The 18,179-nt window shown below is 43.4% G+C and overlaps 1 protein-coding gene across 1 annotated transcript in view; it reads left to right on the forward strand.

Annotated features, from left to right (window-relative positions):
• Positions 1-2,010: 2,010 nt before the first annotated feature.
• Positions 2,011-18,179, forward strand: part of MAP3K10 (mitogen-activated protein kinase kinase kinase 10) — a 48,073-nt gene continuing 31,904 nt past the window's right edge. The window contains exons 1-2 of the mRNA XM_073641467.1: positions 2,011-2,351; positions 3,057-4,138. Of these exons, the coding sequence (XP_073497568.1) occupies positions 3,397-4,138 (742 nt within the window). The 5' untranslated portion in view covers positions 2,011-2,351; positions 3,057-3,396. The remainder of the gene's footprint in view (positions 2,352-3,056; positions 4,139-18,179) is intronic.

An 18,179-nucleotide genomic window follows, 5' to 3' on the forward strand; every position in this document is an offset into this window, starting at 1 on the left:
ACTTTTATTGACAAATACATCGTTTCTGCAAAGATTAAATATTTACAGCGTTGTCCCTTATTTTACAAGACTTTTGCCCTGGCGGCTTGATATCGGCTTCTGGGCCAAATCCTGACTTGTGACAATTCTTGTCTGATCGGTGCTCGGAGTTTCTCGGAAGTGGAGAGAAAAAAAGTGTTTCTCCACCTTCTCACCTTCTTGGACCCATAGACTTGCATTCCGATTTTGATCCGACCTTTGGATCAAAACCGGTCATGTCTCCGATTTTTCCGCGGACCACTTGGTTGGAGAAAAAAATCAGACGTGCACAGCCCCATAGAATATCACGGGTACAAGTGCTATCCATGAAAACCACGGATAGCAATCATCCATGAAAATCGGACGTGTGTACAAGCCCTTTCTCTTTTGTTTGCTTGTTTGTCCACTTGCTTTTTGAGGATTGAACACAAGTCCAGGTATTGAGATCTGAGGAGTCTCCTGGCCATGGACCTAAAATGTTGATGTTTTATTCACTGAGCCACTTAGTTATCACTTTTGCCTTGTGACATGGTCTCCACCATGCTGGAAAAAGCATTGATCATCACCAAATTGCTCCTGGATGGATGGAAGAAGTTGCTCTTGGTGGATGGTTAGATCCCATTCTTTAATCATGGCAGTGATCTTAGGCAAAATTTTGAGTGAGCCCCTCCATGGATGAGAAGCCCCCACACGAGTGATCTCGGGATGCTTTACTGTTGGCAGACACAGGACTCATGGTGGCGCTCACCTTTTCTTTTCCGGACAATCGTTCTTCCAGATGTCCCAAACAGTCTGAAGGAGGCTTCATCAGAGAAAATAACTTTACCCCACTCCTCTGTAGTCCGATCCCTATATTTCCTGCAAAGGTATTTTCTCTGATGAAGCCCCCTTCAGACTGTATACAGCAGAAGCTCCCTGAAGAATGGTCAGGTCACTTCCTTTAACCGCTTTGCAGTTTTGGAAACCTGGAACGGTTAAAGGAAGTTCAAGATACTGAACATATGAACAACAAGTCATTTTTAGATTGCTGGGCATTCTTTTTAGCGTTTCTTTAGCATTTGTTCAGGCTCGTTATGGTGCGTACTCACCTGGAAGAAATGATCTGTGAACATACCCTCAGGCTGGGTTCACACACTGCATTGTGAACGCATCATGTGTCAGGATTCACACCTCGTGTATTAGGTGTAGAACCCAAGTATGCAGATTTTGCTGCAGATTTTACATTGGAAAGGGTGAAACCCAATCCACGCTGATTCTGCCCAAACAATTGACATGCTGAGGATTTAAACAACAGAACAAAAAAAATATTTTTGTGCGTTTTCTGCACAAAATAATAAAAAAAAAAATTAAACCTATAGATGATATGAAACTAAAACTCATGCTGTAAAATGGATTTTACTTGCAGAAAATCCGTACCGAAAACGGAACGTGTGAACCCAGCCATAGACTTCTATGGGGAACTTGAAAAATGAAACGCATATGAAATCAAAATTGAGTTTTCAAGTGCAGAATCGCAGCGTTTCTGCACAAAAAAGGATGCATTTATAAAACCTCTGCATCAAATTCATGCCAAAAAGGCATACAAAATGCAGTAAACAGAGCAGATGGAAATGATCACAATTCCCATATAATACTATATTAGATAATTAAATTCTATCTGTAAATTCTAGATACATTGCGCGAATAATGAAAATATTACAACTGCAACAATGTTGCTAAAACAGCAAAACGTTTAAATTTTCTCATTCATTTAAAGGTTTTATATACGTTGCACGCAGGATCCGCATAAACAAGTCATTACAATGTGTATTCGTTCTCCATAAGACATAAATCTAGTGGGTAAAAAAAAAAAAAATTCAGTATACAAATGTGTGACAATTGGACCTTGCATGTCAATGAACATTTATTATCAGGGTTTCCCGGGATCGCAGGGCACAACCTGCTGGCCACACACTGTAATTGTCTCTTTGCACCATGTAGGAAACTACAACTCCCACAATGCAATGGGACAGAAGCAGGGAGGTGAGGGGGTGGCTGTGTATCTGCTGTGCCTGGAACAGCTGACAGCAGCCTGTGTAAGGTGAATGGAAACCATTACCCCAGAGAGAGGGGGCTAGGACTAGATCCTCGCAGGTGATGGAGAAGAATGATCCCATCTTCACCTTGCCAGAGAGGGATGGATAAGAGGATGATGATGGTGCTGGAGACGATGGGAAGATTGTGAAAATTGGTGCATATCTACATACCGGGTGCTATTGCTGCTTTAGGTCCTTGCATGGTTGCAAGAGATCATCTTTCCATGACAGATCGGACCCAAAATGTGGACTTGTGAGGTACGTGATCTACTGGATTGCATATGTTAATATTCTGTTTGATAGCCTGGATGTATAAATTATACATTACTGTACTCAGAATAATGTCCAAACTGCTAATATCCCGTCAGGTGATCTTTATATTGCGCCGGCACTGGCTGATCCCACTCAGATGATCATTATTTTGACCCGGCACTGGCTGATCCGACTCCTATCAGCAGATCTCTCATAGAAAATCCACTGCTGTCTGATCAGATATTATCCGCTTAGTAAATACCCTTCTGTCTGTATAATATATATAGGATCCCAGTACGGTGTGATCAAGTCTGACTGTGACATATACCTTTATAGGAAGCACAAAAGTCAAAGATCCTAATCATGAAGTCAGATACATTGTTGATCTGTTACATATGTACTGATCCGTTTCCCTAAAAAGCCTATGCATGGATAGTATGTAACCCTAATCCCCGAGACAATGCTGTGTGACAGGTAGCCGGCCAGTGTCAAACAGCAGCATCAGATTTCTATAGATCAACTAAGCGCAGACACGGGTTTAACCCTTCCCAGATCTCGTGATCGAGAAGGAAGTCTTCCGGTAAACACTGGTTCATTATTAAATGAGTGTGGAAACCGTGGGTAGAAAACAAGATGTTCCTCACCACCTTGAAGATGTCTTTGATATTTTTAATGAGGATTTAACATCTAACTTTTCCTAATCCCTCACAGTTCCTGTTTGAAGCTTTCCAAGTCTTGAACTTCCAGGATTCATAAACTGTAAGACAGTCACCTAATTCACCTGAAATTTTAAGAACTCTCCATCCAGATGTACCGGAAAGATTTGACTTGGTCTAAACCATTTTACTAAACCGGTTTGCTGTCCAGAATGCGACTTTTGGAAACTAGACGGAACGATGAGTAATGGAGTTGATCCCGGGTTTAAACTTGGGCCACTTTATGCACAACTGGTCTCGGACGTCTTTAAATCGCTTTATTATGGGAATATGTACTTTGGGCAAGTTCAACCTTGGGATTAGAATGAAGTAAAATGAGATCTTGACCTGCAGGTATGGATGGATTTCCAAAACCTGAGACCATGTTGTGGCAAAACTCTAAAGACCCAAAGGAAAATGGAACGTGGCATGATACGGAAGGTTATGAGGGCTCCAATCCTTTGTGGACAGCTGTTTTCGATTACGAGGCCACAGCGGAAGAAGAACTAACATTAAGGAGGGGTGACTTGGTGGAGATCCTTTCCAAAGACTCTACAGTCTCTGGCGATGAAGGTTGGTGGACTGGAAAAGTTAGAGACCAAGTAGGTATCTTTCCAAGCAACTATGTGGTCAGTGACCTTAAATATACCAGCTGGAAGACCACCGTGAAAGATTTCCCTCATCCGCTGCAGATAAAGTTTGAGGAGCTGGATTTGGAGGAAATCATCGGAGTAGGAGGTTTTGGGAAGGTCTACAAGGGAATATGGCGAGGAGAAGAGATGGCCGTTAAGGCAGTACGACATGACCCAGATGAAGATATCAACGTAACGGCAGAAAATGTCAGACAGGAAGCCAAATTGTTTTGCATGCTGCATCATCCCAACATTATAGCCTTGAAAGGAGTATGCACGACTCCTCCGCATCTTTGCTTGGTCATGGAGTATGCAAGAGGGGGACCATTACATCGGGCCTTGGCTGGAAAAAAAGTGCCGGCTCATGTACTGGTCAACTGGGCTGTACAGATTGCCCGAGGCATGAAGTATCTTCACAGCGAGGCCATTGTACCCATTATCCACCGGGACCTGAAGTCCAGCAATAGTAAGTGTCTATGGGGAGAGGCGACGACCATTGTTTTATGTGGGTTGATGATGGTTTGGGGTTCTCATCTGCCGCTTCCTTCTTAAAATTCGCTCTTAGCCTTTTTTGTAAATGTCATCACTTAAAGGTCAGATATAGCCCATGGCCCGAAATTCAGGACATGCCATCATTCACAATATTAGTATAAGGCCATGTTCATATTTTCTTGTTAAAGGGATACAGAGTCTATGAAATGTCTTTTCATTCCTCAATGGGTCCCATTGTGAAAAAAGGCCCCCCCATCTAAGAAATGGAGGTGTAATGCTGGAGTCTTCTTACGAGGTGGAGATGTTTTTAGGGCTCATTGGGCACCAGGGACGGATACGACTCCTATCTCTGCACCCCTGATGTTAAGTTTGTGAATGAACTTGGCCTAGGTAGGACCACTTTAAGGTGTTATGAGTTTTGAGGGTGCATGCAAAGTCTATATGATACAGACTCTCCTAGTGATGCCCACCTATTGGGTATTGAATTTATAGGCAATTAAAAGGGTTTCCCACTAGATGCCATATTGCTAAGAAAAGTCATAACTTTCTCATCGGTGGCGGCCAGACTAACGGGACCCGTCTCGATTTTCAGAACATATTGCAATCACTGATGGTCCTAGAGGTTGGACCTTCACAGTAGTGAGGTATGAAACCCCTCTTTAATTTTATCCATGGAGAAAGAACAAGAATAGTGGATTGTGACGACCAGACATACATTCAGGAAGGAAGGAGAGTTTTGTTTTTTACCTTTTTCCCCTTTCTGATTTCTGTATACACATTATTTAATGACTTGCCTTGGTCTTGGTGATCACGCAATCAAATCACCAAGCTCCTTGGTCTAAGTAGACGCAGCATAGGTCTGAATGGATTGTGACATTTCAGATTCCGCCTTGTCTGTTGTCCCTTGTAACTAGACTTTTTATGACGCCTTTTATGACATTTACAATTATAGGGAAAAAAGTATAAAATTGAGAAAATCGTGTATAAAATAAAGTGTAAAAAGAAATAAATTATGTCCCCCAAAGACCTTTAATAAATAATAAAAAATTGTAGTAAAAAAAAATTCTAAATAAATGAAAAGCCTAATTTCCTCCTAACATTATGCCCTAGTCCTAAAAAAAATCTACTAGCTAGGTGATGTTATTTATCAAACTTAATGCCATAAGACTCAAATCTGAATTCTATTATAAGGTTCTTTTAATATCCAAGATATTATAGGGCACATTTATCGATACTGTCTAATTCCTACACAGTGCAAACTTAGACTTAATAGTGGTAAAATGCAGCAGATTTGCCATAGTCGTTGCTGTTTGATAAATTTGGTGCATCTTTAGATTTTCTAGTCCAAGTTTATACCATCTTTTAGATTACTTTATTCCAGAAATTTTTATTTTTTGATTTGCGGTGTTGTGCATTAGGCCATAACTCTTTGTCCGACAAGACACAGAAACAGATAATAAACATGGTGACGGTCATGAAAGACATTTTTTTGCACGTATTTAAATAGATAATTCTCCTCCTATGTGTAAAAAAACCAAAACAAAACATGTCTCATAAAAAGGCAAAAATGGCTTTAATGGCGTAAAATAAAATAAAATCATTCTACCCATTCAATCAGCACAGTAGTTACATATTCAGCACTAAGATGACTATCTCTCCCGACCCCTCCATACACATGCATACTCATACTGACTGAGCGTGCATGTGTTCTCACTAACAAGAATGGGAGTAAACCAGTGCCTGACACCTCTGGTAAGAACAAAAATGCCCAATCCTTATTCTGCCCAACTTCTGTTGGTATAGAGTCCAGAGTCCCCTGTACACATTAGATGGTTTTCTGGTCTTGCCAAATCTGTGGGATCATTCAGGATCCATCTAATGTGTATGACCAGCTCTAGTGCCTCCATGCTGTCGCTAGTTTTACTGAACAGAGGTATCACTTAAAGGGGTTTTCTTCAGGCTAAAGTTCTGCAGTCACTCTATGTAGATACAGATTGCTGAATCCTGATGGTGTGCAATGTGCACACTGTCAGGATTCTACCCTGCTCGAGTAGTCGTTATGTGACCCCAAGTATGAGATTTAGATACTTGCAGTTAAACGCCAACTAGTTTCTAATCCGTTTTTCTCAATAGAAGATTGAGAAAAGGAGGAAACTTTGCTAGTCGACACGTGACCTCAGCTATACACTTGTGGTCAAGTGATGACAGCTCGAGCAGGCAAGGGAGCATCATCCTGACAGTGTGCACATTGCACATCATCAGGATTCATCAATCACATAGAGTGACTGACAAAATTTAGCTGAAGCTCGGAAAACCTCTTTAAAGCTCCTGGTCTCCAATGCAAAACTGTAACAGTCTGTGAAACACAAGCCTGTGTCCTGAATTGGAAGACCCAGGCCGACTGCCCGGCCTCCCGACCTGAGCAAATTGCTGCATATATGCCTATGAAGCAAATAGCTCAGGTCAGGAGGAGACCCGGCGGTTGGGTCTGCCGATTTGAGCACAGACCGTGTGAACCCGGCTTTACTTTATGCCATTTATAATACATGGCGGAGGGGCCTTGGGTGTGACTACTACCGCTGTACTCCTATAGTTAGGACCTCTGTCAAAGAACCAGTTGGGTACATTTTCTTTAAATATTGGCTTGTCCTTAAATTTTATTTCTACGAGGGACGTACTGTACATATAAAGGCGGTATTCTACATCTAGGTCTGATGCAAAAACATTCTTCCAATATTTGCATAATAATTGCATTAAATCTATTCTTAGAAGAGAGGACATTATGTAATTATGTTCCCGAAAAACTGGTGCAATCATTATCTGGGATGAAATATTGTTTGTCTCGGATCGGTCACAGTGGAACAAGCTCATTTCATATAAGTGCACAACGGCAACTAAATGCAAAAGCTGTCGGGGTCTTTTCTGCTTTTTTAATTTATATATATATGTTTCATGTTTTTTTTTCCTTCTACATTTATATGGAATAATAAAAAATTGTGGTGCTCTCGTATTTTTGTTTTCAAAGCTTTTCTTTTAAGGAAGAATATTTCTAATACTGTGCTAAATGGAGGCACCATATGGCGACACACAGAGTGTCTACGTCTCAGCAGTACAGATCCATACTGTTATTTCCTGCCATTAGGATCCATGCACATAGCTTTGCTGTGTGCATAAAGTTTATGGGTGTATTCATAAGATGCAGTCAAAATGTTTGATTTTTTTGTTTGTTCAATACATGACTTTCGCGATTTGTATACACCATGTAAATATATCTTAAGGCCGAAATTAATAGGGCAAGGATTGTCACACAGAAACCTCTTCCTTCAAACATAAATCCAAATACTGTCCTACATTGTCAACATGGATACATAATGTAATTACATACAGTTGTGGCCAAAAGTTTTTGAGACTGAAACAAACTTTGGTTTTCATAAAGTTTGCTTTTTTGGTGTTTTTAAATCTTTTAGGGTTCATTCAACGAGTGTGTTATTCAGACATATGATGCCCTGACTTTCTACATGGACCAATGATCTGCGTGGAAGAAATCGCATCATGCAATTTGCGGATGTGACCGGCCTGAGTTTTAGTACAGCCATTTGAGCCCAGCCTTGGTCGGATGTATCTGTAGTTACTGAAGCACAAGTATCAGCATTTCATAAGTTTTACAACGTTTATTGACAAATACATGAAATTTATGGAAAGACTTAATATTTACCATGTTGACCCTTATTTTTCAAGACTTCTGCCCTTCCTTTCCTGACAGGTGGATATCAGCTTCTGCGCCATATCCTCATTGATGACAGCCAATTTTTGTTGGATCAGTGTTCGGAGTTTATCACAATTTTTGTGTTTTTGTTTGTCCTCCCGCTTTTTGAGGATTGACCACAGGATCTCAATGGGATTGAGATCTGGAGAGTTTCCTTGTCACTGACCCAAATTGTCAATGTTTTCCTCACCGAGCCGCTTAGTTACAACTTTTGCCTTGTGACATGGTCTCCATCATGTTGCAAAAAAACATTGTTCATCACCAAACTGATCCTGGGTGGTTCAGAGAAGTTGCTCTTGGAGGAGGTATAGATCCCATTCTTTATCATGGCAGTATTCTAGGGCAAAATTGTGAGTGAGTTCCCGCCATGGATGGAAAGCCCCCACACTTGAATGGTCTCAGGATGCTTTATTGTTGGCATGACAGAGGACTCACCTTTTTTTCTCTGGAAAATCGTTTTTCCTGATGTCCCAAAAAGTCTGAAGGGGGCTTCATCAGAGAAGATAATTTTACTCCAGTCATCTGCAGTCCATTCCCTGTACGGCCTACAAAATGTTAGTCTGTCCTTGATGTTTTTCTTGGAGAGAAGTGGCTTCTTTGCTGACCTTCTTTGACACCAAGCCAGTCTCCAAAAGCCTTCTCCTCATTATGCACTCAGATGCACTGACACCTGCCACTTCTGATCAAGCTCTGCACTGCTGTTGAACTGATCCTGTAGCTAAATTCTTTTTAGGAGACCCTTCTGGCACTTGCTGGACTTTCTTTGGTGCCCTGAAGTCTTTTTCACAGCAAATAAACTTTTCTCTTTGAAGTTCTCGATGATTCAATACATGGTTTATTTAGGGGCAATCTTACAAGCAATAATGTCCTTGCCTGTAAATCCATTTTTGATGCAAAGCAATGACGACTGCATGACATGACAGAGTAACATCAGCTGCCTTGTCCTCGTTAACACTTTCTCCTGAGCTAATCAGAGGATCACTGAGTCATTTTGTGGCAGGGCTAAAAAAGAAGTGGAATTGTTTTTTTTGTGATCAAGTTAATTTTCACAATTGCAAATTTTTGCAATTTTCTGATCACTCTTCAAAACAATGTACAGGTAATGCAAATTGCCACTTTAAAAACTGAAGCAGCAAAGTTTGGAAAAACCAAAATTTGTGTCTGTTCTCAAAACTTTTAGCCACAACTGTATAGCCAAATAATGCCATATTGTGCCTACAAAGGGCTAAACAGTGCCAACATAAAAGTTATCCAGTGCTCAGGTTGCACTCGTTCCCTTACCAGGAATGAACTTTCCTACAATTTACAATAAGATTATATTGCCTTCTCCTGGTTTACAATATAGACTGTTGTGAAGCTAGGACTAATACGCTGAAAACAGGACACTTAAAGTGGTTGTCTCCAGATGAATCTTCAGAGGCGCATTGCTCCTGGCCCCTTGCTTCCTGCTTTCCTGGTGGCGGTTCACTCATGATGATTAACAGTTCAGACCAGCAGCATGGTGGCACCCCTGGTATGAACTTTGCTCGCTTACAGGCTGCTAGCAGAGGTAGCTTTGCCTCTGCAGCATGGGAGAAGTGCGGGGAAACTGAGGCTGGTCGTATCCAATGCTTGACCAGCTGCAGAGCGGCACAAGCAGGCTGTAAAGCATAGACCATTCTATGCTTTTGGATGGTGCAATCTATAATAATAATAATTAATTTAAGTGTTCATGTCATGGTGTAGCAGCATTGCACTTCTCTGGCCTAATAGCTGTGTCTTCATTATGGTGTAGTAGCCGCTTCTTTCTCTAACCTAGTGGCAGTGGCTCCATCATGGTGTAGTAGCATTGGCCTTCTCTGGCCTAGTGACTGTGTCTCCATCATGGTGTAGTAGCAGTGCCTTCTCTGGCCTAGTGGCAGCATCTCCATCATGGTGTAGTAGTAGTACCCTTCTCTATCCTAGTGGCTATATCTCCATTATGGTGTAATAACTGCTTCTTTCTCTGGCCTAGTGGCCGTGTCTCCATCATGGTATAGTAGCAGTGCCATTCTCTGGCCTAGTGACTGTAGTATCAGTGACCTTCTATGGATTAGTGACTGTCTCCATCATGATGTAGTAGCAGTGCCTTTCTCTGGCCTAGTGACTGTGTCTCCATCTTGGTGTAATAACAGTGCCTTTCTTTGGCCTAGTGGCTGTAGTAGCAGTGCCCTTCTCTAGCCTAGTGACTGTCTCCATCATGGTGTATTAGCAGTGCCTTTCTCTGGCCTAGTGACTGTAGTAGCAGTGCCCTTCTCTAGCCTAGTGACTGTCTCCATCATGGTGTAGTAGCAGTGCCCTTCTCTGGCCTAGTGACTGTCTCCATCATGGTGTAGTAGCAGTGCCTTTCTCTGGCCTAGTGACTGTAGTAGCAGTGCCCTTCTCTGGCCTAGTGACTGTAGTAGCAGAGCCCTTCTCTGGCCTAGTGACTTTCTCAATCATGGTGTAGTAGTAGTGCCATTCTCTGGCCTAATAGCTGTGTCTCCATCATGGTGTAGTAGCAGTGCTTTTCTCTGACCTAGAGACTGTAGTAGCAGTGCCCTTCTCTGGCCTAGTGACTGAAGTAGCAGTGCGTGACTGTAGTAGCAGAGCCCTTCTCTGGCCTAGTGACTGTCTCCAACATGGTGTAGCAGCAGTGCCTTTCTCTGGACTAGTGGCTGTAGTAGTAGTGCCCTTCTCTGGCCTATTGACTTTCTCCATCATGGTGTAGTAGTAATGCCCTTCTCTGGCATAATAGCTGTGTCTCCATCATGGTATAGTAGCAGTGCCTTTCTCTGGCCTAGTATCTACATCTACATAAAGATGTAGTAGCAGTGCCCTTCTCTGGTCTAGTAGCTGTGTCTCCATCATGGTATAGTAGCAGTGCCTTTCTGTGGCCTAGTGACTGTGTCTCCATCATGGTGTAGTAGCAGTGCCCTTCTCTGGCCAAGTAGCCATGTCTCCATCATGTTGTAGTAGCAGTGCCCTTCTCTGGCCTAGTAGCTGTGACTTCATCTTGGTGTAGTAGCAGTCCCCTTCTCTACCCTAGCTGTGAATCCATCATGGTGTACTAGGAGTGCATTTCTCCGGCCCACTGACTGTGTCTCCATCATGGTGTAGTAGCAATGCTTTTCTCTGGCCTAGTGACTATCTCCATCATGGTGTAGTAGAAGTGCCTACTGACTGTAGTGGCAGTGCCCTTCCCTGGCCTAGTGACTTTAACCATCATGGTGTAGTAGCAGTGCCATTCTCTAGCATGATGACTGTGTCTCCATCATGGTGTAGTAGTAGTGCATTTCTCTGGCCTAGTGACTGTAGTAGCGTCGCCCTTCTCTGGCCTAGTGACTGTCTCCATCATGGTGTAGTGGCACTGACTTTCTCTAGCCTAGTGACTGTAGTGGCAGTGCACTTCTCTGGCCTAGTGACTGTCTCTCAATCATGGTGTAGCAGCAGAGCCCATCTCTGGCCTAGTGGCTGTGTCTCCTTCATGGTGTAGTAGCAGTGTCTTTCTCTGGCCTAGTGACTGTGTTTCCATCATGGTGTAGTAGCAGTGTCTTTCTCTGGCGTAGTGGCTGTGTCTCCATCATGGTGTAGTGGGAGTGTGTTTCTCTGGCCTAGTGACTGTAGTAGCAGAGCCCTTCTCTGGCCTAGTGACTGTCTCCATCATGGTGTAGTAGTAGTGCCCTTTTCTGGCCTAATAGCTGTGTCTCCATCATGGTGTAGTAGCAGTGCTTTTCTCTGGCCTAGGTACTGTAGTAGCAGTGCCTTTCTTTGGCCTAGTGACTGTAGTAGCAGAGCCCTTCTCTGGCCTAGTGACTGTCTCCATCATGGTGTAGTAGTAGTGCCCTTTTCTGGCCTAATAGCTGTGTCTCCATCATGGTGTTGTAGCAATGTTTTTCTCTGGCCTAGTGACTGTAGTAGCAGTACCCTTCTCTGGCCAAGTAGCCGTGTCTCCATCATGGTGTAGTAGCAATGCTTTTCTCTGGCCTCGTGACTGTAGTAGCAGTGCCCTTCTCTGGCCTAGTGACTGTCTCTCAATCATGCTGTAGCAGCAGAGCCCATCTCTGGCCTAGTGGCTGTGTCTCCTTCATGGTGTAGTAGCAATGTCTTTCTCTGGCTTGATGACTGTGTTTCCATCATGGTGTAGTAGCAGTGCGTTTCTCTGGCCTATTGACTGTAGTAGCAGTGCCCTTCTCTGGCCTACTGATTTTCTCCATCATGGTGTAGTAGTAGTGTCCTTCTCTGGTCTAATAGGTGTGTCTCCATAATGATGTAGTAGCAGTGTCCTTTTCTTGCCAAGTAGCCGTGTCTCCATCATGGTGTCGCAGCAGTGCCCTTCTGTGGCCTAGTAGCTGTGTCTCCATCATGATGTAGTAGCAGTACCTTTCTCTGGCCTAGTAGCTGTGTCTTCATCTTGGTGTAGTAGCAGTGCCCTTCTCTAGCCTAGTAGCAGTGAATCCATCATGGTGTACTAGGAGTGCATTTCTCTGGCTTACTGACTGTGTCTCCATCATGGTGTAGTAGCAATGCTTTTCTCTTGCCTAGTGACTGTAGTAGCAGTGCCCTTCTCTGGCCAAGTAGCCGTGTCTCCATCATGGTGTAGTAGCAATGCTTTTCTCTGGCTTAGTGACTGTAGTGTCAGTGCCCTTCTCTGGCCTAGTGACTCTCTCTCAATCATGGTGTAGTAGCCGTGTCTTTCTCTGGCTTAGTGACTGTAATAGCAGTGCCCGCCTGTGGCTTAGTGACTGTGTCTCCATCATGGTGTAGTAGCAGTGCCTTTCTCTGGTCTAGTGACTGTAGTAGTAGTGCCCTTCTCTGGTCTAGTGACTTTCTCCATCATGGTGTAGTATCAGTGCCTTTCTCTGGCCTAGTAGCTGTGTTTCCTTCATGGTGTAGTAGCAATGCCTTTCTCTGGCCTAGTGACTGTAGTGCCAGTGCCCTTCTCTGGCCTAGTGACTGTCTCCATCATGGTGTAGTAGCAGTGCTTTTCTCTGGTCTAGTGACTGTAGTAGTAGTGCCCTTCTCTGGCCTAGTGACTTTCTCCATCATGGTGTAGTAGCAGTGACTTTCTCTGGCCAAGTAGCCATGTCTCTATCATGGTGTAGTAGCAATGCTTTTCTCTGGCCTAGTGACTGTAGTAGCAGTGCCCTTCTCTGGCCTAGTGACTGTCTCTCAATCATGGCGTAGCAGCAGAGCCCATCTCTGGCCTAATGGCTGTGTCTCCATCATGGTGTAGTAGCAGTGCGTTTCTCTGGCCTATTGACTGTAGTAGCAGTGCCCTTCTCTGGCCTAGTGGCTGTAGTAGTAGTGCCCTTCTCTGGCCTAGTGACTTTCTCCATCATGGTGTAGTAGTAGTAGTAGTGTCCTCCTCTGGCCTAATAGCTGTGTCTCCTTCATGGTGTAGTAGCAGTGTCTTTCTCTGGCCTAGTGGCTGTGTTTCCATTATGGTGTAGTAGCAGTTTCTTTCTCTGGTGTAGTGGCTGTGTCTCCATCATGGTGTAGTAGCAGGGCCATTCTCTGGCTTGATGTCTGTGTCTCCATCCTGGTGTAGTAGGAGTGTGTTTCTCTGGCCTAGTGACTGTAGTAACAGAGCCCTTCTCTGGCCTAGTGACTGTCTCCATCATGGTGTAGTAGTAGTGCCCTTTTCTGGCCTAATAGCTGTCTCCATCATGGTGTAGTAGCAGTGCTTTTCTCTGGCCTAAGTACTGTAGTAGCAGTGCCTTTCTCTGGCCTAGTGACTGTAGTAGCAGTGCCTTTCTCTGGCCTACTGACTGTGTCTCCATCATGGTGTAGTAGCAATGCTTTTCATTTGCCTAGTGACTGTAGTAGCAGTGCCCTTCTTTGGCCAAGTAGCCTTGTCTCCATCATGGTGTAGTAGCAATGCTTTTCTCTGGCCTAGTGACTGTAGTGGCAGTGCCCTTCTCTGGCCTAGTGACTTTCTCCATCATGGTGTAGTAGCAGTGTCTTTCTCTGGCTTAGTGACTGTAATAGCAGTGCCCTCCTCTGGCTTAGTGACTGTGTCTCCATCATGGTGTAGTAGCAGTGCCTTTCTCTGGTCTAGTGACTGTAGTAGTAGTGCCCTTCTCTGGCCTAGTGACTTTCTCCATCATGGTGTAGTATCAGTGCCTTTCACTAGCGTAGTAGCTGTGTCTCCATCATGGTGTAGTAGCAATGCCTTTCTCTGGCCTAGTGACTGTAGTGCCAGTGCCCTTCTCTGGCCTAGTGACTTTCTCCATCATGGTGCAGTATCAGTACCTTTCTCTGGCGTAGTAGCTGTGTCTCCATCATGGTGTAGTAGCAGTATCTTTCTCTGACCTGGTGACTGTAGTAGTAGTGCCCTTCTCTGGCCTAGTGACTGTCTCTATCATGGTGTAGTAGTAGTAGTGCCCTTGTCTGGCCTAGTAGCTGTGTCTCCATCATGATGTAGCAGTGCCTTTCTCTGGCCTAGTGATTGTGTCTCCATCATGGTGTAGCAGTACCCTTCCCTGGCTTAGTAGCTCTGTCTCCATCATGGTGTAGTAGCAGTGCCCTTCTCTGGCCTAGTAGCTGTGTCTCCATCATGGTGTAGTAGCAGTGTCTTTCTCTGGCCTAGTGATTGTGTCTCCATCATGGTGTAGTATCAGTACCTTTCTCTGGCGTAGTAGCTGTGTCTCCATCATGGTGTAGTAGCAGTATCTTTCTCTGACCTGGTGACTGTAGTAGTAGTGCCCTTTTCTGGCCTAGTGACTGTCTCTATCATGGTGTAGTAGTAGTAGTGCCCCTGTCTGGCCTAGTAGCTGTGTCTCCATCATGGTGTAGTAGCAGTGCCTTTCTCTGGCCTAGTGATTGTGTCTCCATCATGGTGTAGTAGCAGTGCCCTTCCCTGGCTTAGTAGCTCTGTCTCCATCATGGTGTAGTAGCAGTGCCCTTCTCTGGCCTAGTAGCTGTGTCTCCATCATGGTGTAGTAGCAGTGCCCTTCTCTGGCCTAGTGGAAGTGTCCATGTCATGTCACGTGTAGTGTGTGTGGCCCCATGTAGTAGTGCCCATATCGTGTCAAGGTGTAGTAGTGCCGTGTGAGGGGGAGGTGTGCGCCGCACCGCTCTAGTATCAGTACACGCTGACCTTTCACACACTCCTCTCCTCTCTCCTGAAACCTGTTTGACTTTCTCCTCTGTGTCGGGATTAACCCTTACATCGCCATCACACCATTCACTTTTTATTGTATGTACTAACTCAAGTCCCCATAACTGGGATGAACACATATATAGCTTGATTATTGGGTTATTAGTGTCTCAGCCGGGGTATGAATGGCTTTTCTGGAGGTAAAATATTTTGTGCCGTGAGGTTGTCGGGAAGGGTTAACTCCTCACAGGCTTCCCGTCATTTGTATATACCCAGCCATTCTTTTGCATAAATTTTCTACGCTAGACATGGTGACTATTGACATAGTATATTGCCGCTGGAGAGCTCTACGTTAGGTGCGTGTATTTCTTGTCTCTGCAGGTACCCGCACTGTTACTTTAGGCCTCAGACCTTGAAGGAAGGAGGTGCAGCGAAGAGACAAAAAACTCAGGGCTGCCAATGACCTTGATCATGGCAACAGAAATATGTAGAAACATCTGCTTCTAAGTTATTTGGTTTTTTTTTTGAGTTAAGTGGTGTATAAAATAAAAATGCAATCAAATAAAAATTGGGTAACAAACAATGTGGTTACTGGAATTTGTCATCTATTTTCCATAGGTCTGGAAAAGATAACATGCAAGAAACATGCGGCCCCCACTAGAGGGAGCTCCCTGCAAAGCTCAGTGTGTACCTGTATACAATGATCTCCTATGCTCCCTCTAGTGGTGGCTGCAGGCAGCCTGCAGTAAGTTATGTCTGACATCTATATCTATGCAGAGAATTTGGAGCTCTGTATCAGGAAAACAAAGCTCTGACTGCTTTAACCCCTTGGGAAAACAGCTGTTTATGCGCTTTAATTTTTTTCCTCCTTGACTTTCGTACATCAACATAATCGTATGAGGGCTTATTTTTTAGTGGGATGAGTTTTAGTTTTGAATGACATTCACTTTACCATACAATGCACTGAAAAACAGGGGCAAAAATCCCCAGTGAGGTGTAATGGAGAAAAATCTTAATTCTGCAATTTTGTTGTGTGTTTTTTTTTGTTTTAGTTTTTACGTCCTTCATTGTGTAGTAAAAATTACCTGTCAGTATGATTCTGGCATTTCATTTTTTTTTCTTCATGGAGTTTACCTTATGGGATAACTAATATTATATTTTGATAGATCAGACTGTCAAGGGTGCAGCAATATCAAATATGAAATTTTTTAAATTACCATTTCTTTATCTTTAAATGGGGGGACATTTTTAGGTTTTTTAATTTTATATATAGATCTATAGATATATATATATCTATGGATATATATCTATAGATATACAGTACAGACCAAAAGTTTGGACACACCTTCTCATTTAAAGATTTTTCTGTATTTTCATGACTTTGAAAATTGTACATTCACACTGAAGGCATCACAACTATGAATTAACACATGTGGAATTATATACTTAACCAAAAAAGTGTGAAACAACTGAAAATATGTCTTATATTCTAGGTTCTTCAAAGTAGCCACCTTTTGCTTTGATGACTGCTTTGCTCACTCTTGGCATTCTCTTGATGAGCTTCAAGAGGTAGTCACCGGAAATGGTTTTCACTTCACAGGTGTGCCCTGTCAGGTTTAAGAAGTGGGATTTCTTGCCTTATAAATGGTGTTGGGACCATCAGTTGTGTTGTGCAGAATTCTGGTGGATACACAGCTGATAGTCCTACTGAATAGACTGTTAGAATTTGTATTATGGCAAGAAAAAAGCAGCTAAGTAAAGAAAAATGAGTGGCCATCATTACTTTAAGAAATGAAGGTCAGTCAGTCCGAAAAATTGGGCAAACTTTGAAAGTGTCCCCAAGTGCAGTTGCAAAAACCATCAAGCGCTACAAAGAAACTGGCTCACATGAGGACCACCCCAGGAAAGGAAGACCAAGAGTCACCTCTGCTTCTGAGGATAAGTTTATCCGAGTCACCAGCCTCAGAAATCGCAGGTTAACAGCAGCTCAGATTAGAGACCAGGTCAATGCCACACAGAGTTCTAGCAGCAGACACATCTCTACAACAACTGTTAAGAGGAGACTTTGTGCAGCAGACCTTCATGGTAAAATAGCTGCTAGGAAACCACTGCTAAGGACAGGCAACAAGCAGAAGCGACTTGTTTGGGCTAAAGAACACAAGGAATGGACATTAGACCAGTGGAAATCTGTGCTTTGGTCTGATGAGTCCAAATTTGAGATCTTTGGTTCCAACCACCGTGTCTTTGTGCGACGCAGAAAAGGTGAACGGATGAACTCTACATGCCTGGTTTCCACCGTGAAGCATGGAGGAGGAGGTGTGATGGTGTGGGGGTGCTTTGCTGGTGACACTGTTGGGGATTTATTCAAAATTGAAGGCATACTGAACCAGCATGGCTACCTCATCATCTTGCAGCGGCATGCTATTCCATTCGGTTTGTGTTTAGTTTTATTTTTCAACAGGACAATGACCCCAAACACACCCCCTGGCTGTGTAAGGGCTATTTGACCAAGAAGGAGAGTCATGGGGTGCTACGCCAGATGACCTGGCCTCCACAGTCACCAGACCTGAACCCAATCGAGATGGTTTGGGGTGAGCTGGACCGCAGAGTGAAGGCAAAAAGGCCAACAAGTGCTAAGCATCTCTGGGAACTCCTTCAAGATTGTTGGAAGACCATTTCCGGTGACTACCTCTTGAAGCTCATCAAGAGAATGCCATGAGTGTGCAAAGCAGTCATCAAAGCAAAAGGTGGCTACTTTGAAGAACCTAGAATATAAGACATATTTTCAGTTGTTTCACACTTTTTTGTTAAGTATATAATTCCACATGTGTTAATTCATAGTTTTGATGCCTTCAGTGTGAATGTACAATTTTCATAGTCATGAAAATACAAAAAAATCTTTAAATGAGAAGGTGTATCCAAACTTTTGGTCTGTACTGTATATATAATTTTTTTTATTTTACAATGTGTTTTTTAGTCCCCATAGGGGACCTGAACATGCAATACTCCTACTCTATATAGTGATCGTGCGCTTCTGCCATACATGTAGGGGGGTAGAGCTATATTAAAAAATTAATCAGCCCAGTGTTTTGGACCTAATAATGACCAAGCAATAGAAGTTGGAGCTTTACTTTAAGCTGACAGTGTTTT

Source organism: Phyllobates terribilis, unplaced genomic scaffold, assembly GCF_046119375.1.
Source record: "Phyllobates terribilis strain yellow unplaced genomic scaffold, ASM4611937v1 Scaffold_7__3_contigs__length_470593459, whole genome shotgun sequence".
NCBI lineage: Eukaryota > Metazoa > Chordata > Amphibia > Anura > Dendrobatidae > Phyllobates > Phyllobates terribilis.